The sequence below is a fragment of the Caloenas nicobarica genome, chromosome 10, assembly GCF_036013445.1.
Source record: "Caloenas nicobarica isolate bCalNic1 chromosome 10, bCalNic1.hap1, whole genome shotgun sequence".
NCBI lineage: Eukaryota > Metazoa > Chordata > Aves > Columbiformes > Columbidae > Caloenas > Caloenas nicobarica.
This window is the reverse complement of record NC_088254.1, coordinates 5,136,333-5,159,118: the sequence shown is the minus strand read 5'-3', so window position 1 is coordinate 5,159,118 and position 22,786 is coordinate 5,136,333. Positions and strand designations below refer to the sequence as shown.

At 39.7% G+C, this 22,786-nt stretch overlaps 3 protein-coding genes across 13 annotated transcripts in view; 1 reads left to right on the top strand and 2 right to left on the bottom strand.

Moving 5' to 3' along the window:
• Positions 1–5,482, bottom strand: part of HMG20A (high mobility group 20A) — a 41,802-nt gene extending 36,320 nt beyond the window's left edge. For 2 of the 4 annotated variants that reach the window (XM_065642036.1, XM_065642039.1), the window contains exons 1-2: positions 5,131–5,238; positions 2,783–2,897 (exon numbers count right to left, since the gene is read on the bottom strand). The gene's annotated coding sequence lies outside the window, so the exon portion shown is untranslated. Of the gene's footprint in view, positions 1–2,782; positions 2,898–4,780; positions 5,023–5,130; positions 5,239–5,428 lie in introns of those variants that run through there. The other 2 variants (XM_065642038.1, XM_065642037.1) reach the window with 2 other exon arrangements.
• LOC135992603 (basic proline-rich protein-like) lies at positions 5,425–6,800 on the bottom strand. Its single transcript, XM_065641892.1, has 2 exons — positions 6,759–6,800; positions 5,425–6,210 (listed from the first exon to the last, which is right to left on the bottom strand). The coding sequence occupies exons 1-2, from the start codon at positions 6,798–6,800 to the stop codon at positions 5,425–5,427; spliced, it is 828 nt and encodes a 275-aa protein (XP_065497964.1).
• The window catches only part of PEAK1 (pseudopodium enriched atypical kinase 1), a 109,965-nt gene continuing 92,758 nt past the window's right edge, over positions 5,580–22,786 (top strand). For 6 of the 8 annotated variants that reach the window (XM_065642129.1, XM_065642128.1, XM_065642130.1 and 3 more), the window contains exon 1: positions 5,580–5,788. The gene's annotated coding sequence lies outside the window, so the exon portion shown is untranslated. Of the gene's footprint in view, positions 5,789–7,683; positions 7,815–22,786 lie in introns of all 8 variants that reach the window. The other 2 variants (XM_065642126.1, XM_065642124.1) reach the window with 1 other exon arrangement.

The window sequence follows — 22,786 nt, the reverse complement described above, 5'->3', positions numbered from 1 at the left end:
CCTGAACTGCTGCATGATCAGGTAAGCTTCCCCATCTTCTTATTCCCAGTCTTCTCACAACCAGCCACATTTGCGCCCCCTCCCCCACGCATACACTGCTGTTCATGCAAACTGTTTGGTTTCCAACTTGACCAAGTCCTTGAACTAATTCACCAGCTAGCTAAAAAAGTTTTCATCTCATAAGGTCTTTGAAACAGTTTGCCAAGAACGTGCATTAGTGCTTGCATCAGAAGGCAACAGCAGCAAAGATTCACTGGCTCAAGCTTTTTCAGAATGACAAGCCCAAGCAGAAAGCACAAATCATATATATCACCAGTTAAAATCCTAGCAAGTTCTAGAAATGACAAATATTTTGAAGGGCAATTAAGAACACTTTGTTGAATGTTTCTTTTGGCTGCGAACAATCCCTCAGACACCACAGCATAATTAAAGCTATGAATTTATATTTTCATATTCGGACACAACAATAAGACAAAAGTAGACTTTCCCCTGATAATTCACTAAATTGCTGAGAAATCTGTTCTGCACTAGTTAGCGGAAGGAAAAAAAAATGGTAAAAGCATTCAGAAATGAATTCCGTCAGTCTTAAGTCTTTTCGATTCAATTAATAACTGACATTTTCCCGTCTTCATTTCTTGTTTATGTGCTTCACACATCGTTAGCAGTAACAAAACTTTATTCAGTCTTTTGACTAAAATAACTCTTCCCATTTTTCTCTTATTGCAATTTTTTTGTACTACAGGTGTCAGCTGCTCACCTCATTACTTAACCCAGTCATAATGCCCCAAAGACACATTCTAAAGTCTTAGATTCCATTTTACCTGAAGAAACAGTACGAACAATCCAAGTCATAAGTATTTCAGAAGCAATGAAGTACAAGATTGATTTTGTTATTCATTGTATGCCATGTAAGATGTACGTTCCAAAAGCCACAGTCAGCTATTTACCTCGTGTTCTGCAAAGGAGAGCAGGATCATCTGTTTCTAGGATCAAAATCATTAATAAGCCTCTTTGAAGACAACTTTGCACACCTTCTATTTAACATATTTACTATTAAATAAATCTAGTCAGTAATGTTTTTAATGTCATTTCTGAGAGACAAGTTTCCTTCAAAGTGCACCAGTGTTTGTGAGAGTAAGGTCAAGGAACAAGGAAGATTTCCTAGTAAATTTAGAGGTATTCAGTTATTCCACCATAATTAGTTTTGTTCCCCTATAACACAGAATGAAGATTTCTCCCAGATAAACTGTCATCCAAAACTACCTCTACCTGCAATTCATCAAAAGCTGTCCTCAAACTGTTATTAAGTAGCCCTTCAGAAATAGAACCTCACTCTCAGGTTTGTCCCTAACAGATAGGTATGAACGTTTCAAGTTATTCCTTTAATAAGAATTAACCCTCTGTGAGATTAACTTGCATAGAAAAAACTTTAACAGATACATCCCAACAATCCCATTCTAGAAGAGATTATTACAAGGCCAGTCTGTTTTATATTGCTTACCAACTACCTCATCCCACTGGGAGTAACACTGGCAGTGCATGTACAAACTCAGATCCAGTTTTTTTTCCCCACAAAACTCAAAGATCAGTATCAGACTACACATGGTAAAAACTAATAGCTGCCATCTGAGCTACTGGCTGCGCTACTGAGGCCACTGGAGCAACTACACCACTGGTAAAAGAACAAGCCACTTCTCTAGATAGACAATAACACAACATCGCAAACATTGCAGATCTTGCCAGTGGGGGCTGACCTACATTAGCAATAAAAATTTTAGTTACCACTTGCACTGTATATTTCAAATAGACACCAACTAGCCTTAGCTGCTTTCATGAACAAATCCGCTGGGGAAAATAATAGTGGTTTCTGAAAACAAACTATTCTTAATAAATTCACATCTAGTGAACACTTAGTGTCAAAATGTTTTTTATCCACCACTCTTCATCTCTTAAAAAGAACTGAAGCTTAACAGTTCCCATGAAAGCAAGAAATATTCTCCCTCTCTTTTCAAGGGAAATCATGAAACTTAAAAAAAAAAAAAAAAGCCTAAAGGAATACAGAAAGCAACCTAGCTTTCAGAGCTCTTAATAGGCAATCAAATTATAGATAGAAAGGGTATTTTGTCAGGATACATGAACGACTAGCAAAAAGAAAAAAGACAACCTTTCCTCATTTACCTAGTGTCCTCAAAATAGCATTTGCATGTTCCCTCGAGTTACTCTTCTCTCTCACAGATCATTACCAGAAGAGTATCCTCATTATTATAAGTGCAGCCTCTTCACCTGCGCTATAACAGTTTCTCACAGTGCATGCCACAATACTCAAAAAAATCAGCAGAGCTTTATGTGCACTTCAGTAACAGTAAGCAGGAGTACTTAAGTTTTTCAACCACAGCCTGGGGAGGGGCAGGAGGCACAGCAAGAATTCAGAAGCCTATATCAGCTTGTTTTAGTGAAACATGCTCTAAATTTGCCTGTAACTTTTATCCCAGCCAGTGGTAAGCTTGAGAAAAATCTCACCCAAGAACTGGCCCTAAAACAAGTCCTATTTCATCAAAGAGAAGCACTTAGTATGAAAGGCTGAGCTTGCTTTGTCAGGTGAGAACGTATACCTTGCTAATCGGGCACACCTTGATACTAAGGACCCTTTATTTAAACACATGACAAACAGATGCGCTAACAAAGTTAACTGGAACACATCAGTTTACAGTTTTCTTAATTCCTGTGCTCTGATACTAAAAATCACTTTGTGATGCAGGGACAAAGCAAAAACACTGCTCACAGTCACTGCTTTCACTCAGAAGTACAGGAGCACGGAGGAAATCAGCACATCATCTCAGTTCTCTGTGCGGTCCCTGGGCATCAGACACAGCCTGGGCTTGTCAAGGGAAGATGTCCTGCAAGAACACAAGATAGAAGACAGTAAGAATCTCTCTACTCTTGGTTGCTTTATTGCAAAGTACTAGAATTCGTTATCGTCACCTCCTAACAGTCAGGTACACAGGTGAGTTGAACCCTATTCTCAGGTACTAAAGAAACATACCTGTAAGAACATGATTTTTCTTCTCCCTGTTCTGAGCCACAAAAGGTGTACCTGCCATGTTACCCTTTACGTGCCTCACCATGAGCAACCAAAGGAAAAAGATATTAAATTTATAATCAAGATGATGGAGTTAGATCGCACTATCTTCAGTTTTTCTATTTTGAAAGCTGCTAGTACCCTATACAGAAGCTAACTTTAAAAATTTAAGACTAATCTGAATACTCTGCTTTAGCCACCATTTCTAAGCCTATATCTCCTTAAAATTAGTAATCTCAACTTCTGTTTTGAGACATGCTGGATTTGTAAGGATGGAAAAAAAAAAATTAGTCACTCTCCTTCAGTTTCCTGGACTGTAAAGCTACAGTATTTCCCAGCAACTGGTGTAGTTCTAGAAATGCAGAGTATCTCATCTCTTCTAACAAGCACATAAGTGTGCAAAAAAACCCAATAAAGATAAAACTGCATTTCACTAAGTCTTCAAATACCAGATAGTTTGTGTCCCTACATATACAGCCTGGTGGCGGGGGGGAAAAAAAGTATCAACAACAAAATACAACACAAACAGGTCATGAAAACAAATCCTTTGTTTTCAACAGCTGGGTATGTTTATGTTCTTATGAAATGAAGAAATGATCACTTCAGAGTAACATACATAAACTTGCTAGAGCGTGGTTCCCCCAAATTCTTGTGCCCAGTTCTGTCACCATGTGGTTTTCACCAAGCTTAGTCTACCTACACAACTTACTTTCCACAGGATAGTTATGTCTTCAAAGATGTTTAACAAGACTTTACATGCTGAAAAAGGCATTCACCGTAAAACAATAGAAACATTTTCCCTGCAGTGGCACTAGTACTGACATGACACTCAAGCTTCTATTCACTTAGAAGAGGGTAGTCGTAACCAAATTTTGAAATTAAAGCGCTCTAGAATAGTGGTCTCTAAAGTGAGTCACACTTGCAAGACAATCCACTAAGGTGTGGGAAGAAAACCTTTTTGTAACATTAATAATATTTTTAAATAGTTTCAATTTCATGTTTATCTTATCTTCTGGTTTTGAGTATGCTTTATAATGTATATATCAGTACAGCAGTACCTGTATATAATTGATAAATAAATAAATACACATATATTGGGGTGCACACTAAAAAGCATTTTTTATTGATAGGCAAGTGCAGCCAAAACAAATTGGAGGCTACTTTTCTAGAAAGCAGAAGCTCCCTTTCTCTGTGAATGTGATTTTCCTTTTTCCTACCAAGTTAAAAAGAGGATTTATATTTGTCCTGCCTTCCCTAATTTTCCTTGATGCCACTAAATCAACACTAAGTTACATATATCTCTCTCAAAGGTTGATCTTGGGGTTCTTTTCTTCGAATATCCCGAAGAGCCAGCTCTACACCCCCTCCCAGCTCTCTCCCCATGCCGATGTCGGTCAGTTTCACTTTCCCCAGCAGTGAGGACCAGCCCAGGCTCATTCAGTGCTGCTGCTCCAGGGGATGAATGAATGAAGGGGCCTCCCCAGACACGAGGCCCCGGGGGTTTCAATTCAAGGCCTGGGGCTCTTTTTGCCACCCCAACCATACGAAACGTATCGGGAACTGAATGAAAAAACCTATTAGCGGAAAGAAGTATCAGAAAACCATACTATGACAAATGACCTGCTTGACGAGAGAATAATAAGTGAATATAATGAAACAATAAATAACTAGCATTAAGGATCCACCAAATATTATTATTACCTCTTACCACTTCGTGGGAGCCGAGGGAAAAGATGAGGGTTATAAGGAAGAGCACAGAAAGCTAAGTACCCAGGCTCTCACCAGGCTCTTCCCCCTCAACCAAGGCGGTCCCCCCAGCCCCCACACGAGAGGGCAGCAGCAAGCGGGCACCCGCCGGCAGGCTCGGGGAAGGCGGGAGACCGGAGCGAAGCCTGCCGGGCCTGGTCTGGGGAAGGCCGGCCCCGGGCCACCGGCAGCGCCGCGACAGGGGCCGCTCCCTGCTGCCCACCACGGCGGGAGCTGGGCGCCCGCCAACCCCTTCCCGGGCGAGGAGAGAGGGCGAGAGGAGCCCCGCGGGGCTCCCTACTGACCTGCGGAGCGCGGCTCTCCCGCAGGGCCCGGGGGTCGCCCGGCGGAGCTCGCGCCCCTCAGCCCGCGCAGCCGCCTGCTGCACGCGCGCAGGCCGCTTTACCACTCCCTCAGCCCGCACGGATCTATGCGCCCCCGCCTCGGCGCGGCTCTCCCGCTGGAGCAGCCCCTTAGAAGAACACCCAGCCAGGCCAGGAACGTCCACCGGCCCTAACCCTCGCTCAGCAGCCCGGCGTGGAGAGGCAACTTGAACAACACACCGGGACTACTTTCTCTCCGCCAGCGGAAGCGCACATCTACCTGCGCGCGCACATGCGCGGGGCGGGTTCTGAGGGAGAAGCGCGAGGCACGCCGCGAGCTGTAGTCCTCCTGCGCCAGCCCCGCCCGCCTCGCGCCGGGCCCCGCCTCCTCTGCCGTGCGCGCGGGGGGCGGCGCGCGGCGGGGCGGGCCCGGGCCGCGGCGGCGGCGGCGCCCGGAGTTAGTTGTTGCGCGCGGGCGCGGCGGTCGCAGCCGCGTCCCGGGAGTTGGTTCCTCTCCGGGGCTCGGTGGTCTGCGGGAGCCGGCCCTGACGAAGTCTCCTCGGCGTAGCCGCCGCCGCCGCCGCCTCCCCGTCGCTGCCTGCCCGCGGGAGGCACCGTAGGGCCGGGGAGCCCGTGCCAGGTGAGGGGCCGGTCCGAGCCCGGGGGCGGGAGGGGGTGCCGGCCCCTCTCGCTGTGAGGGGCGGCCGGGGAGCGGCGGCAGCCTCGCGCCGGCTCGTGCGCTGCCCGCGCGGGCGGCTCGCGTTTCCTCAGCGAGGCCCCGGGCGGGGGCAGTGGGAAGGGGCCTCGGCGGGGGGCGAGGGGAGCGGCCGGCGCAGCCGCCGTCTGTCCGTTCCTCCCGCGGGCGTCCCGCCGCGGCCTCGGCGGGGGGCGCTGCTTGTAGCTATGCCCGGAGGGTCTGAGTGGCGCCGGCAGCCGCCCCGGGGCCCCCGCGGGGCCGTACGGCGCTCTCGCCTCCAGCCGCGGCGGTGGGCCCCCGGGTCGCCGCCGACAGCCCCCGGGGCCTGCGGCGGCAAAGGGCGCTTTCTTCTGCCCACACCTCGGCTGGAAGTTTTGCGGTGTGATCTTGCGCTAAATATATTGTGCTGGAGCTTGCCAGGGAGCGCCGGGCGGCTGCGGAGCTGGCACCTTCTAGGAATTTCCCGACGATAAAGCCGCTGTAGGTGCCAGGTGAATGCTGTCCCTGTCGGGGCTCTGTCCTCACTCTGTTATTGTTGTGTATTCCTGACATTAAAGACTTTAGGTGTTAGCCTATACTTGTGTAGGTACGTTCCATTCTCCTTTCGGGCTTTCCGTGCTTCCTTTTTTCTTGAAGGTTATTTTGGACTTTAAGGTGGGTCGGTCTGTTTGCCAGTTTTTGTTGCAAGCGAAGTTGCGACTAGACTGGAAAAGCTGGGATTTTCATTGGGACAGCAAGTGAAAGGATGTAAATACATTGCAGTGGTTAGTTATTTATTAAGCAGCTGATATCTAACAGAGAATGGCCAGGCTGCTCTTAGGTGAGCGCAAGGAGAAGGAGGAGCATTGCCTTCTGGATCTCTGACCTCAGACTTAACAGGGGTCCCTTCTCAAAGAACATAATTTCAGTTTACTTTAGGTTCTTGCCGTTTTATTTTGTAGAGCTCAGCTTTCATTCTTTAATCCATTCATACAGGGTTCCAAAGTTCTCCTGCTTACTTGTTGTGGCTTAATGGCTGTCGGACGTCTGCTAAAACAATTTATTCTCAGATATTTGGGGGAAAAAATAATACAAAATATATGGGCAGGAAGGAAAGAACACATAGTTGTTTTAGGAGCCAAGACTTTATGGAATTCCAATAATTAAGTTCTATAGTCAGAAAGTTTACTTAAACTTGCATAAAACTGCAAGCTGAACAACTACTTTTGTTGCAAATTAGATGCATTTAATTCTATGTGACTTTTGTTTGATTTGAAACCTCATCAAGACAGTTCGATTCCAGTGGTGTAGCAGAGCAGGAAATACTTGTGGATACTTTATTTGGTCGTTTTTATTAGTTAGAGCTCTTAATCTAGTTTCCCACTGGCTTAAAAGGCTTTGTCTGTAAAGTAGCTAAGATGATTCATCCAGACGAAGCATCTTCCTGGCAGAGCCACTGCTCCAGTGTGTTTTCAGGAAAACCTCATTTTGTTCTCTAAAATGTAGAAGTATGCAAGAAGTGAATTACCACTTTTTCCATGAGTAACTTTCCGTGATTAATCTTATGTATTCATTCCATGATGGATTTACCTTATTGTTAGGATATTTTGCATAGATAACTCAATTTACAGACTTCCTAAATGACTTTCTTGTATTGTTCTGTTTGGCTCTCATGCCTCTTCCTCACCTGAACAGCAGAGATGGGTTGGGTGTGATTCCTGAGCCTGGGCAGGAGGGACCAGCTGCTGAGTGAGGAGCCAGCAGGCACTTTCACTTAGCTGCACAGTGTGGAAATGAGCAATTGATAAGAAAGTGAGCTTCACTCATGGATGCAATGCTTGCATTTCCTTCTTTTTCAGAGCACACATTAACCATGTAAATAAATATACAGTTATTTAGAAACAACAGCACTCCCTGTGTATCAGCAAGTCTTGTGGTTGCTCCAGTGAAAGAGAGAGCGAAGAGGCAAAATACCGTTCCAACTTCTTAGGTAATCTGTGTTTCTGACTTTTCAGCTCTTTAGAAAATCTGTTTGGCTAAATGGCTCCGGAATGTTTTCTTGCCTAAACAGGGTAGTACAACGTTAATATAACTATTTTAAGTTATTGATTAGAATCATAGACATTGGTAATCACTGTTAACCTTCTATATTGTGCTAGGAAAAATATGTATGTGAAAAGCTTACTGTAAGTTAACAAGTTGTAACATGTTTTTTCTACCTTGGTTGTGAATTTATACTCCTATGTCTCTACTTTCCTTTTCTTTTTTCCTCTTTAGTCTCTGCTCTTAGGTTTTGCTTTTTCCTAGAGCTGCCCCTCATCCCAATTTAGAATTAGACCCTCCCATCCCTGCTTGTTGCCTGTGTTTTCTTTCCCCTTTTCTCTGAAGGGATCTTCAGCTATATTCCTTGTCACTGCTTTTCTTGTTCTAGTTGCTTTCTGATGGGGTTGGATTTCAGGTGAGGTTAACTCAAAGACTCCTTTCTCTTTTTTTTTTGTATATTTGGCTGTTAGACCCCCTTTTCCCCAGCCCTTGAAAAAAGAGCCCGAAAGGTCTAAACCGGGGATTTTTAGGTACGGATCAGAGATGAGGTCTGTCTCCTGCCAACTGCCACAGTGTTCCCACTTCCTGTGCTGCTGCAGCTCCCAAGGAATCCTGCTGAGCTGCTCCCTCCTGTGTAGTCAGTGTGTCATAGCTGACATTTGGGTGTGGGCAGAATATCAAAATGCAAATGACATGGGTATAACGAGGAGATAGTGTTGGGCTCATGGAAAGCACTGGTAATATGAACATTGTGAGTACATGTGACATGAAAAGAGATAGTGAAGAAAACACCTGACACAGGGAAACTGAAAATATAACTTTATCTTTCTGCTCTTAATACGTGATAACTCCAGATGTTTTTAACTACTTATGATATAAAAATCATAATCTGTAAAACATGTTTTGGTTTATTAGTTGAAGTAAAGTTCAAAGAAATAATGTTGAGTTGTTTGTAAGCCATATATAGTGTTTACTGCCTGCTAGTGGCAGCCAAAAATCACCAGTGAGGCAAAATCCACTCTATATGTATGTAAAAAATAACATGGATTTTGGAGGAGATGTGTGGCCCTGGTCCACAGCCAAGAGAAAGAGGCTTTGGACTCTCTAGAAAGGGTTGCTGGAGCACGGTGCCGCTTTCGATGTTTGCATTACCCCTGACAGGCTGATGTAGAGACCTTGTCTGTAGAGTTTTTATCAGTATTACCAGTTTTCCCACCCCTCTGTGCTCCCACACATGACCACTGTTTAAGGACTAAGCATTGCACTGGGATTTACATTGGCCTAAGGGTGAAATACTTTCATTGTTTCATACATATCAGCACAATAATGTAGAATTTCCATTACCATACAGTTTTAAATTTAGAGTGGAAAAATACAGATTGCAAACTGGAATAAGACTTGCTAGTTGACTTTCACTATTTTAAAGTGGAGCGAAATAGAACAAGTAAACAGTATACACTGAGAAGAACGAGAGAGCTTTAGTATTTCTGAAGTGCTAGTGACAAGGATAAATGACTTGTTTTTACTTGGTAACAATTCTAATTAGTTGTCCAATATTTGAGCTGCCATTTCAATAAATTGTGGTTTAGTATCATAGGCTGTGTGTTTCCTTTGGGGTTTTTAAAATCATAAGCAGAAATTATCAATCATGTAAGAAATTTTCAGTCGTCTTTTTTCCTAAGATAGAGAAGTGGCTGAGTCACTAAAGCAATTTCTTTCCCCATATCTCTTTAAGTGCACTGAGGATTTGAGATTGCCTGATTGTTGAAAATTTAGATAGAGGAAAACTACACAGTGGGTGTAGCTCTGAGGTCACTTTAGTTAAATCCTGTGGGACCCCATTGGCTATTACAAAAGTTACCATGCTAGCTTTTCAAACACTGTGATACAAACTAGCTTTTCCAAAAATGTTTTGAGGTTTGTCTGTTCAGGTGACACCGAGAACAACAGAATTTCAGAACCCTTCTGGAGCGTAGTTCACCATTTCTCTCCTCCCTATAATCACGTATTGCTGTGCAGGATGTGTGCAAAATCAGTTTTAAAGCATACCACTTGGAGAAGTATTTTGTAATCCATCTGTAACTGATTTTTTTTTAAGTGTTTGGTTCTGGGAAAAATTGTATTCCTGAGTTTTTTGTGTAAGTACTTGGAAAAATCTCAAGTAGTAGATCCTTCTCAGGCTCACTACTCATGCCTCTTGTATGTGGGCCTGGCCTTAACTGAGATGCTTTTCATGAATTGTAGTAGCAGTAACAGATTACAATTATGTTTATTGACCATCTGCACTTTGATCACCCGATAGTTATGTTTACATTTAAAAGATATGTAAATATGGGGTATAAAAACTGTTTAACAACATTCATTTGCTATCTGTACCGCAAAATGCCTTCAGAATTAATGGTTCTTCCTGCTTGGGAGTTTTTCTCTTAGTTGCCAGCTTTTAGAGCAGGGGATGTTTAATTTCCACATAAAATGAAATGCTCAACATGGGGAAAAATTATTTTAACCTTTTAAAGTGCAAAAACTTATAAAATGTTATCTGTGAAATGTTTTTAAATCCTTCCATTTATAGGCTTTACCCCACATTTCACTTAATAGTAAGTAAAAAACCTTACATGCACTTAAACACAAATGCTGAAAAATGCACAACCATTGTATTGCAGTCACTCTTGACTGCAGGAGACATTCTTAGCAAAGTTTTTGAAATCACAGTAAACAAATGGATAAAAATCATGCCAGGCTAAACATTTTAGGCTTCTAGCAATACTCATTTTAGTAACATCTTGTCTGAGACACCAGTTCAGTGTGGTGCTAAAAAGTAAGATCACTTACTTCATAAAGTTAGTGCTATTTCACAAAACATTGCTACTAGCACAAAATTTGCCAAACACAACCTTATTGGTGTTAAGTAGATTTGGATTATTATATTATTTGGTAGAGGTTCTATAGAACCTGTATTTTTTTGTAAAAGCATTAAATAAGTGTGAATTTCAATCTTAAAATGTTCGTTCTTGGATAGATGGCTGTATTTATACAGGCCTCTCTGTAAAGCTCACCAAAGGAGGAAGTCAGCATATAATACAAAAGATGTAAATTCTGCATGTGTGTATTTATACCCAGTCTTCCAGCGCTGAGGCTCTTACTGTCAGAGAAACCTTCATTTAAATGTACGCTATAAACATGAACAAATATGGACATCCTTCGAAACTGACTTCATGTATATTCCCTCTTACTATTAGTCTCTACATATCACAGATGCTCTTGCTGTTGTCTCAGCTGCCTCTTAGTGAGTATCATTGTTTTGCTTTTATACTTACTGGTGCCCTTTCTGTGGGCTTTTTCAATGTGGCAAGAGGAAGGAAGAACAGTTTAAAAAACAAAAATAATGTAATCTCCCCACAAGATTTGCCAGTACATATAAAAACATGCATGTCTGACAGTAATGGAGACACTTAAAAATCCTATAGCCCTTGAGTTGAAAAGGTCCTTGTGTGACTATTAGTCTTTTATCACCTTTTTTCCTCAGGCACATTTTTCCTTTCTCTGTATCTAGTGTTAGCCCCTAACAGCCTTCTGCAGAGTAATCCGTGAGCCTGTTTGGAACAATATTAAAATCACTGATTCTCTCTGTAAAGGCTCAGAATTACATCAATGTTGTGTTAATAAACTTTGAAGATTAATGTAAATGTATACAAACTCGGAGAGAATAAATATTAGTATGGAAGTTTTCCATGGAGGAATAAGTCATATTGTGTAATTGGTTTTCCATTTGCTTTAAGCCTTACTAGTTGTCTTTCTCTGCCTCTCTCATCTAGATTGGGTAGTTTTCCTTAAAAACAGGTTGCACAATATTCTCCAGTCTCAGACTTTGACTGGATCTATATGGTTCAGGAGTGCGACTCCTGCTGTTTGGAATGATTCTTGGAGAGGATAGTTTATTTAATGACTTTTGTACTATAAACTGTAGGCATTCTTGGTTTTTAGAAGTGGGGAGATAGCTTATAGTAAAGATGTAGAGAATGTGGGGCACATGAAAACTCTCAATATGATCCATTACATATGCTTTGATCATGAAAGAGTTTGCACTTTGTTGTAGTCAGTGGAACAACTCACTGAACTTGGTGTTGAATATACATCCAAGGCATAAACATTGACTATATTAGAGCTTTGTATCTGTAAAACTGTGTTTTGATAAGGCAAGGTTTTTTCTCAAAGTTTGGTTGTTTAAAGAGCTGCAATACCAGATTATTGGCGAGCAAGTCTCAAACCTGCATTCCTGCTAATGAAGCTGTCAGTAATGTATCCTTCCATTGTAGCAACAAAATGTAAAAGATATTATGGCAGGGCTTCTTAAAAATATATTTAAAGGTCACTATCTGGCTAGAAAAGATCGCTTGGGAAGTGCAGAAAACAAAAGCATGTTAGGACAAACCTTGCTGAAGCTCGAAGTGCTCCTGTGCAAATGAATTTTGCCTGATATTTCTTGCGCATCAAAGGCAGTATCCTGTTAGAGAAAATGTCAGTACAAGCAGAGCTTCACGTATAGTTTATGTACTCTGCAATCTGGATTGGTTCTGACTGCAGTATCATAATTGTCATCTTGCTCCATGAACCTTTTGACTGGTGGGGTGCTGGTTCATGGGTCATTACAAGTTAACCCGCTTATCTTCTTAGAGTGGGAGCGAGTGTCTTCCAAAGGTGGCTCTTTTAGGAGAGTTGTTCAGAAACTGGTACATCAGAAAGCATGTTACACTCTGGTATATAAAGTACCTGTTTTTAGCAGTTGACAGAGATACTGTTAGTAACAGTTGCCATGAAAAACCTCTTGCAACAGCTTTTCAGGTTTAAGGTGAGATTGCAAAGCGGTTAGACGGAGATTCCTCAGCTGCACTGGAGCTTTAGTCATGGTGAGTTCTCCTGTGTTCTGTGTAATTATCTCTGTTTTTCTGCTTGTTAGAATGTGAGAAGTGTTTGATTGTTTTGCTTGTTTGTGCAGTTGCTTTCAAAGAGAGAAGTTGAATCAGGTTCCTTTCTGATTGGTATTGCCACTCAGCATTAGTATGGCATTCAGTAAATACATTATTTAAATACAGTATTGCAAATCGTACTAAATTGCATAATATTGTAAATAGCAAGTAGTGGTACGTTAAAGAACAAAAATAAAAACAAGCCCACTTCTCAACCACATTTTTTTTTCTTAACCAGCCTGTAATTTTTCTTTATAGTGCATAATGGTGATAACGTTGCAAGCTTTTTTCATATTCTGTCCTTTGCAGATTGACCTAATTGCTTATAGTTGTACATTGTCTTTGTTTATCAGTGTAAATCAACAGAGCTGTTCCTGAACAATGGAGATAGCAATGGACAGATCTTTTGAAGCCAAATTTGGAGACTGAAAAACTGTGTTGTATAGAAACATGTTGAAAAAGATAACCAGTACAGGTTATCAGTGAGCTCTACTCAACCCCCTACAGAGGAGATTATGGAAAACGCTGTGTAATAGTATGTTCTAAAACATATTCTATGCAGCTGCCAGGGTACTTGATGGAAGGTTCGTGCATACACTAATAATTCATATGGAAAATAACAGTAAACAGATGAAATATCAAAGCAACAGCATTTAAATATAAATGGGAATTAGATTTCTTAATATTTCGAATGTTACATAATTTTTGGATTTTTTTTCCTTTTTTCTTCCCCCCCCCCCGCCCCGAGTTCAGTACCTGCAATTCTTTGCATATTAAGTCACAGTCTGCCTACACAGAAACCTGACTTTGGGTGCCTTCGTATAAAAGTTGTTAAACATCCAAACCAAATGAAATCTGTAGGATGCAGAAGGAAACAGGAATTATATAATGAATAAGGTTATCTTCAGTGGCAAGCACTGCTTACTGAGAAGGGGTTATAAGTTAAGCCAGTAGTCCCTGAAATTGTGTTATCCATATAACACACTGAAATTTTTTTATATTGTGCCAGCTAAAAGAGTTAGTGTACTTTTCCCATCAAATAACAATCAGAAAAAAAGGGGGTTTAAAATATATTGGGAAAGTAAAAAGCAAGTATTGGTTCATAGTTGCAGTGATTGTGCTGGTTGCAAATAGCTGAGCTGTGGATTAAAAAAAATCATTGAACAAGTGAAATAATTGAAAATCAGTATCAGTTTCTAAATAAATGTATTGCTCTGCTTTTCCAAAAATCATAGTATTGTTATGCTTTTTGTGTATGCATTATAGAGGAGCATTCATCAGTGCAGCCTTGTATCAGAATCACTGTCTCTACAGCAGATGGATCTGGATTCTTGGATTTCTCTTGCTTGGAGTGATTGAGATGCTTGTCCATTCAAACTTGTATTTCAAGTGATATGGGAACAGTTTTGATTATAATTTAAAAACTTTATTTCTTTCCTTCTTGTGAACACAAGACAATAGAGGGTTTCTTGTAATTTTTATTTGGCTTTCTCCTTCCAGTTTACAAAATGTCTATAACTTATCTATTTTAAATCTGTAGGACTCAGCTACTTTTAACTCAGTTGATTTTGCCACATGGTTCAATGTTTCTTTTCCATGTGCTCTTCCAGAAGTTTCAGGGGTAATTGTTCTTCAGGGAAGATAAATGTGTATTAGATATATGTATGTTAATAGGATGATGCACAGAAAAAAATTGCCCTCTCTGAACAATCTCAAGAGTTCTGAAAAATTATTTCCAGTGAACAGTTAAGAGCCTGGGCAACTCCTGTATTTTTCTAGGACTAATCAATATGGGACTTGCTGTCTCATAGGTGCATTTGCACTCGTCAGTCTGTACCTCTTACAGTTTTTCTGAATATGCTTGGGGTTTTTTTTTCTTGACAGTGATTTTATGATCTAGTTTAGGAGGGAGAGCTGTCACACCATAAAAAAAAAAAAGAAACTGTTCATTAGTTTGAGAGATGAACTAAACATCAGCTGGTATTCTGAGAGCCTAAAAAAGTACAAGGAGAATGGACAATCATATCTTCACAAAGTGCCTTTTTCAGGCTGATAAGAAACACACTGTATACATCACAGTAATTCATCACTTTCCTATCCTTGGATGTACATGACACTGTCATTTAAGAACAGAATATATGCAGAGAGCAAAAGGGATATGATTCTTGAAATTAATTGAGTGATACCTGAAAAATCAGAAATCTATCCTTTAGTATAAGGAAAAAAAATATTGAAATATAAGTCATCTTTATTTTTTCCATGAGAGAAAAGTGAAGATTTCTAATTATTAAGATAACTGTTTTTCTAAATGCTGCTTTGTCAATTGGTGCAACACTAACATCTCTGCACTGTTTTACAGGAGCTGTGATAAGCATTTCCTTTTGGAAAAGCTGTACACAATGTGAAAATAGAGGGAACATAATATCTTCTGCCTCTTTAAGATATGTTGTAATAAACCTTTTTCAAAGGTTTTTTGCATATTTTTCAGATGAGCAATTCCCTTAAGCTTTGTCCTTTTAATGCTTAACACTTATGTTTTTAAAGTTCTGAGCATGACCTCAGGTTTTTATTTTGGCTTTGGTAAAGCGTTTACTGCTTGTAGCCCTGTAAAACCTGAGAGATTTTCCTGTCTCCTAGCTCTGCAAGACCTGTAGTCCCCCATAGTTCATATCAGAGGCTTAAATGTGCAGTCTTTTGAGTAGAAAATATTTTCTTTAGTACTTTTAGAATTCAAAATAATTGGAATTTGCTCTGTGTAGAATTATAACTTCCTGAGAAAATATTGGCACAAACTGTGGAAGTTGTTAGTTTTAGGAATTTTTGTTGAAATTACTCATGTTCTCTGCATTTTTTTTTCTTTCACTTCAAAGTTAGAGGCTAGTGGACAAAGCAAATTTGAGGCTGAAGGGCTTACTTTGGAATCTGGCAGAAAGGCAATACTTAAAGAGAATATGCCCTCTGGGGGGAAAAAAACAGACCTTGAACTGAAGAAACAATTTTAGAAACTGTGGCTTATTTTGTTGTTTGGCTCTGCAAACTAGTCGGTTCTGGTACTTCCATACACCAGCTTCTGCTAATTCATGTCTTACATGTATTCATATGTTTGTAGTTATATAGAAAACAGTTATCAACAGATCCATTTTGGTATTTGCGAAAGGTAAGGTATCTAATTTCTGTTGATAATTGAAGAGGACTGTCTGATTGTAAATATCTTTGGCCATGGTTTTGGATTGATGTGATCAATCTATGCTATGGTGCTCTGAAATCCACAGTTTAAGAAAAGATATCTCAATATCAACTTTTTAGTATTATTAGGAAGAAGTATATTCTGCAAACTTTCATTGAAAGATAAGACGCTTTTTATTCTTTTTATACTGAGAACTGTGTGTCTGACCTCAAATTTGTCTGGACATGTATATGCATATCTTACAGACATATTTGTGTTGAAGTGACTGTTAATGCTGTTTTAGGAAGAAGTGTTAAATCTCCAGTTATATTAACATTTCAGGAAGAGTCCAATTTTGTCTGCAGAGTACTGTAGTAGAAGATAATGGTGATTTAAAAACTCCACATAACAGCACATGAACCTAGCATTTCACCGTCCGGAGAGTCTGACTGAAGTTCCCATCTCTTTCCAGAAATCTGCTCTGACTTTGGTCTGCAATTTTTTTTCCTTTGAAGTACTGGCTGATGAAATATTTAATGATTGTTCTAGCTGTCTGTGCATTGGAAGCAGATAGGCAGTAGAGTGAAACGGCTTTTTCAGTCATCTCCAATCAAAAGCCCCAAATCCATAGTTCACTGATTTAACAAATAAGACAGCTAAAAGATTGCGTGAAGTCAATTATTTCAGAGTTCAAAAGAGGGCCCAGAATACCCATAGCCTTACTCACTTTGCTAACCCAGCCTTTTGAAAACAGCTATGGTAAATATTTATTTAGTTGCCATAATACACCATGGATATCTCTTGACCTCAGCAATTAGACTGAGTTAGGCTGCTGCTTCTAAGAGCTTTAAGTCTTTAGCTGAAATGGTAAAGATTGATGGCATTATATCACAAAGTGTATTTCTAGAGGCTTATCCTGGCACTGTTGTATTTTGTTCTTGTAATTCTGTGTTGTCATCTTTCTTGTATAACTTGTGGTCAAAGCACATGCCAGGTCATGTGTTATGGTCTGTTCAAAGTAACTGTAGGTTTTGCTAGTTAAAGATTTCTCTCTGAGTTGGAAGAGCTAAACTGTGTATCAGAAGCTTGCAGTCAGACCTTCTGATGAATATTTACTTTCCTCATGGCTGAATACTTCAAGTTAGCATGTGCTTTGGGAGTAATCTTTGGACTTTCTGTATTGTTCAACAGCAGGAAAAACTTGGAAACTGGGATGATGGTTAGGTCATTGCTTAGTTTTCAGGTTTTAATCAGAAATTTAAATTTTAAGATAGGAGAAGAACACCTAGAGTAAAAAGGTTTTTGCCTTTAAACTCCAGGTCATAGACTGAATAAATACTTTTTAATTAAAGAAGGCTCATTTTTGCAAGTTTCGTCACTGACCTGAAGATCACTTTTTTGGTCACTTGTGACAAGGGATCAAACAGGCTGTCTGCAGAACAGCAAAAAGCATTCAAGTCTTTTGGTATTGTCAGGTCATGACTAAAGCTTGATAAGACGAGAATGGCAGAATGACATGCATCTGTAATTTTTTTTTAAACTCTTCTGTAAAATTTACTGTAATCTAAGATAGGGCATAGTGTTCTCAACAAAATACTGCCAATTTGACCATGCAAACGTTCGTACTCATGGAGCTGGATCAGTTGGCAACGGCAGCCAAAAAGACAAAGTAGAAACACCATTAAGTTGTCTGAAACATTTAATAGCAATGATCTGCATTAAAATAACGTGGTAAAATGAATTGATGCTTTTTGATATTTTTTTTTTGCATACCAGTTTTCATATGTGCACCACAGTCTTGTCTTGTAGCAGGAAAATGAGGCTCTTACTGCACTGGGGTTCTCAAGCAGGCCGATCTGGCTAATGCTTTATTGCAGAGATTTATTTCTGAATCTACATTGGAGATTTTGAAGTACTGGCTGATTTTTAGCGGACTGATTTAGTTTTTGTTTGATTTAAGAATGTACAGAATAGGACTGCTGTAATTAGAGCTCAGTGGTAGCTTTTTTGGCAAGTCCTGAATTATTTGTGCAGTCATATTGTACTGAGAGAACACGATGCATTTTGAGGGAGGGGAAATGAGAACAATGTGCTGATTTTTCTTGCGTGGGCTAATATGACTCATTCAGAACGAACTCTTTCAAGAGTTTTTTAAGGAAAAACTGACAGGATAACCTTAGGTTTCAAATCAATTTAAATCGTCTAGCAAACTGTAGGTCTCCCTTCAGTTCACAAGGCCCTAGCAATTCTCCATGGTTTTGGGTCAGCAGTTTACAAACACTGCCTGGACCAGTGATCTGTGTAATCAGTCTCTGAGTCTTCCTGATGCTGCCTTTGAATGGTTTCATTGATGGCAAAGTAAAAATGACTGTCGGGCCTCAGGACTGGATTATAAAAATTCTAAAACTTAAAACATACTGAAGACAAAACATTGGTTAAAAACACTTGGAAAGTTTCTCTACTCTTTGAGTGAGGCAATTTTGGTCCTGAGATTTTTCTGGAGGTATGTTGCAAGGTACTGAACAGGAACGTGTTGGTAATGTGATGATATTGCATAAATATGTTGAAGACATTTTGCCCATCTTAGAAATTGAAACTATTATATGAAGCAGTCTGCTGGCTGACTAGTTGCATGTTAAAACTAACATTTTGTGGATTCAGAGATACTTCACTGCTTTTATTCTATGAATGCATAACGTGGATTAATTTATATACAATTCTTCCTAGTTAGTGAGAAATCAGTGGCTTTAAAGATTTAGTGGTTATACCTGCCACATGGTCTGCTCCTTTTGTTGAAAACATTTGTTTAAAGCTGAACTGCAGTGTTTTCCTCACATCTAGGTTCTTACCTGTGTTAGTAAACATGCTTTCTGTTGTTGCTTCTAACATCTGTGACAGCTGGCTTATTGTTCTCACCCTGTGCCAAGTTGTGATTCATGTCAAATAACTTTTTTCAAAAATAATTGTTTTGGGAGGAGTTTCTTGCATACTCCAGCTCTCATGCTTCAGTTTGGCAGTGTATTGGATATTGCTGTGAAGGGTTTCTTTCAACACAGCATTGCGTGTGCTCTCTAAAATATGTATTAAATGTGAGTGTTCTTGATTGTAGGATTCCCCTCATTCTATGCGAAAATTTACTTTGCTGTGGAAATCTTAATTCTGCCCATGTGTGCTGAAAAATTGATGGAACCAGTTACCAAATTTGATAATGTTGGCTTTTACTATGGACCAATCAACTGTGAGAAATCCACTGATGCTTTCAGGTCCAGGAGGCATGTAGGGTGCCTCCCTTAAAACTCAAGCTGTACATAAGAATAAGAACAGCTGTTTGAAATGTCACAGCAGTCTGGGAACTGGCCATACAAGAAGCACTCTCCTTACAAAGATAGGTCTGTCTGATTCATATGGTGCATGTGTGTTAAAGTTCATGGGGCATTTTGTCTAGATGTTAGCTGTGCATGCATTTAGTCTATGAGGTGTTTGAAAGCTTCTCGAGATATTATTAGAATGGTAGAAAGGAAGTGGAAAAGAGGGAAAACAGACTTTCTGAATATTTCAGTGGTTGTTTGCCAAATCACATTTTGGGATTCATTTCTATTTTAAATACCACAGTGGCTGCCAAAGCTGGCAAACTGTGATTCCGTTTGGAAGAGGGAGGAGACTTCATTACTTTTTTGCAGAGGAGGGACATCATTTTCCCGTTGCTTTGTTTTCCTTTTGTAGTGAACAAAGAAATTCCAGGGGAGAAAAGTAGAAAAAGCCATTTTTCAAAGGTTTTCCAGAAATTTTACAAAACAACAGGTTTGATTTACACTTTCAGTGTGGTTTCCCATCTTCTCTCACATCATTTGGATACCTCTAAAAATAGTTTGGTTTAGCTTTATTTTATAGGAATGTATCCTTTCCTCAGCTAGTACTAGTCAGGGTATTTGTTTCCTTGATCATTTCCAAGTGCATTATAAGCAAGAAGTGATCAAATGTAACCACTAAACATTTGGCCAGATTTGCTAAAAGGAAATATTATTAGAATTACCAGAAAAACTCTAGGCTGCACATAGAGTAATATGTATGCTTAAATACCTAAAAGCCTACAGTTTAGGAAGATAAGATGGCTGAACAGGGAAGAAAAAAAACCCACACGCACAACTGAGAGCCAAACAATATCTGGGTTTTCTTCCTGCCTTTGTCATGCCTTACTTGTAGCCTTGGAAACTGAGACAAAGAGTTAAAGAAACTTGCTCATTCTTAACATGGAGATAAGATACAGTGTACAGCTTATTTTAGTCTCTTTTATTCCTCTGCAAAGTGCTGTAAGTGAAGTGCATTACTTTTTTTAAAATAGTATAGCCTACATGATGAACTTGTTTATTTAGGACTTGAGGCAATGAACCCACATTTAGTTGTTTCACTGTGCCTAGCTGTGAGGCTGATCCTTTGTTTTAATCTGTCAGTCTTTAAACTATTCTATCAGGAGGGTGTTGGGTGTTTTGGTCAAACTAGGTAGTTCTTGAACTTTCAGCAGGATGCAAAGTATTTCCAGTACATAAGCACACTGACAAGTCAGAGTACAGAGGAGATGGTTGGTTGTATGCTTTTCAAACAAGCTGTCATTTTTCTTAAGGAGTATAAATCAGAAATTCAAGATTGTGGGATCAAAACAATTAGAAAGTGTTCTTGGCAAATTGATCAACTGTGAAATAGTTATGAGCTCTTATTTTTAAATCTGAAGGTGATACTTTTAAGTTTAACCAAGTACTGTATGTAGGGCTTTTGTTTTATAGGCTCTCTGCCTGTTCATGTGCTGTTTATATTAATGCAGCTCATTTGTAGGCAATGCAGACACTTTAAGAAATTGTAAGATTGTTTAATGGCTAAGGATAAATTGCACAGCTGTGGACACTATTTATACTTTCAGATATAGGCAAGAGTCTGTATCATGAAATAAGCATGGCTTAATGTTGTGAGTTATTTTTCATGGGTTTTTTATCATGATGAGGACTTGCCAGCTTTTAGTTTTAGAGATTAAAGTGTTAGTATGTCCGTTTCCTAAGAACGAAAAAATCATGCATTACCCATTAAGAAAATAAGAAGAGAACACGGTATATTTAAGAAAGTGGAGAGAAGGTAGGTGGGCCGAAGTAAAATGTTTTAAAATGTTAGTAACGAATTCTAGAAACCCTGCATAAGATTTCTAGGATGAGAGGAGCAGTTCTTAAATATGATCAGAAACAGCCAGGACTTTATAGAAGATGAAGCGAACAGTAACACATGTAAGAGTTAGTTTACAGGTTAAGGATCTGAAACCTCTGCAAAGCATAGACCCCCTCCAGAAGAAAGAAATGTTCAAGCCCACAACTTTTTGTAAAAGATTAATTTAAAGCCATTTCCAAGTTTCTAAACTATGTAAGGAAAATAATTTTCATAATTCTCTCTTAACCAAAGGACCCAGAAAGGGAGCAAGTTGTTTGTTCTTTGTAGACATGTTAATGATGGGAATCTTCTAGAAGTTAGCTTTAAAGGACAAAAGGACAAACACTATTATAGGATGTGTAAAATGGAAATCAGGCAATGAGACAGAAACGGAATTGCTTCAAAGATGAGAGGCCTGGATAAATTAAGAACTACCAGATACCATCTTAGAAATACTGGAATCTAATATCTTTGGAAATTACTTTGAAAAAAGTTCTCCAAGAGAAACCATAGGAAATTGCAGACACTATATAGCTCTGTGCTCCCAGTTTGTGTATCTTGCAAAAAGATTTTTGGATCATTTCAACTTGGCCCCCTATTTTAAAAATGAAATTCCATAAAATTACTTTGTTACTTAAAATATCTGGGAATGCTTCTACATCCTCTAGAGATTTAGTTGCAACATTGTAGTTTTTTCCCTTTTCTCCCTTGATGCTCTAAAATCCGCAGTCTCTTATGGGAACCAGGAGATAGGTTTAGTGGGTGAATTATGAAGTAATTTGATCAAGGGCTCAGAAGATATGATCTTTCCTCTCTTTTCTTCCCTTGTAATGTCAACACCGTGGTTTTTAAAAAATAACAATTTGCACATATGCTCTGAAATTCCAACTTTGGCTCTGACTTGTCCTAAGCTGTTACCACTTTGTTGGGGTTGATCTGATACGGGTTACTATCTGACAGCTCTTGTCCCTCTAAGAAACTAATTTCCAAATCATATATTACAAAAGTTTGATCAAAGGATAAAGCTTGAACTAATAAGATGAATAACTTACTGACATCAAAGAGAAAAAAGGATGGGGCAAAGCTGAGAGCCTGGAGCACTGATGTATACCCAAAAATCTTTTGCGTGGATGACTTGCTGACCATTGTGTGTTTCTCGTTACCACTACTGTTTCTAAAAATGAGGCCATTTACTACCAAAAAATATAATTTGGTTAATAAAGATTTTTTAAAGAATATTTAATACATTTAGACTTTTATTATTGATTCAGATATTTATAGAGTTCTTACATCTGCCAGCTGCTTTCCCTCAACTCGCTTCTGCTCTCTTGGTGCAGACTGAAAATTCTTTCTTGATCAATTTGGAACCCATGAAGGGGATATTGTCTATTACATGTCAGTCGTCCCCCAACTACGGGTTACTGCCCTGCATCTGGGATGCAGAATGGAGCTGCAATACCTTATAGTTGATCTCTGTACGGAGTGAAGCAGATTAGTTTACATGACTGTTAGGGATTTAAACATTTTAACTTGCTTTACACTGAAATGAGCTTGAACAGTCATTCACCATATTCCTACTGAGAGACAGTAGCTTGA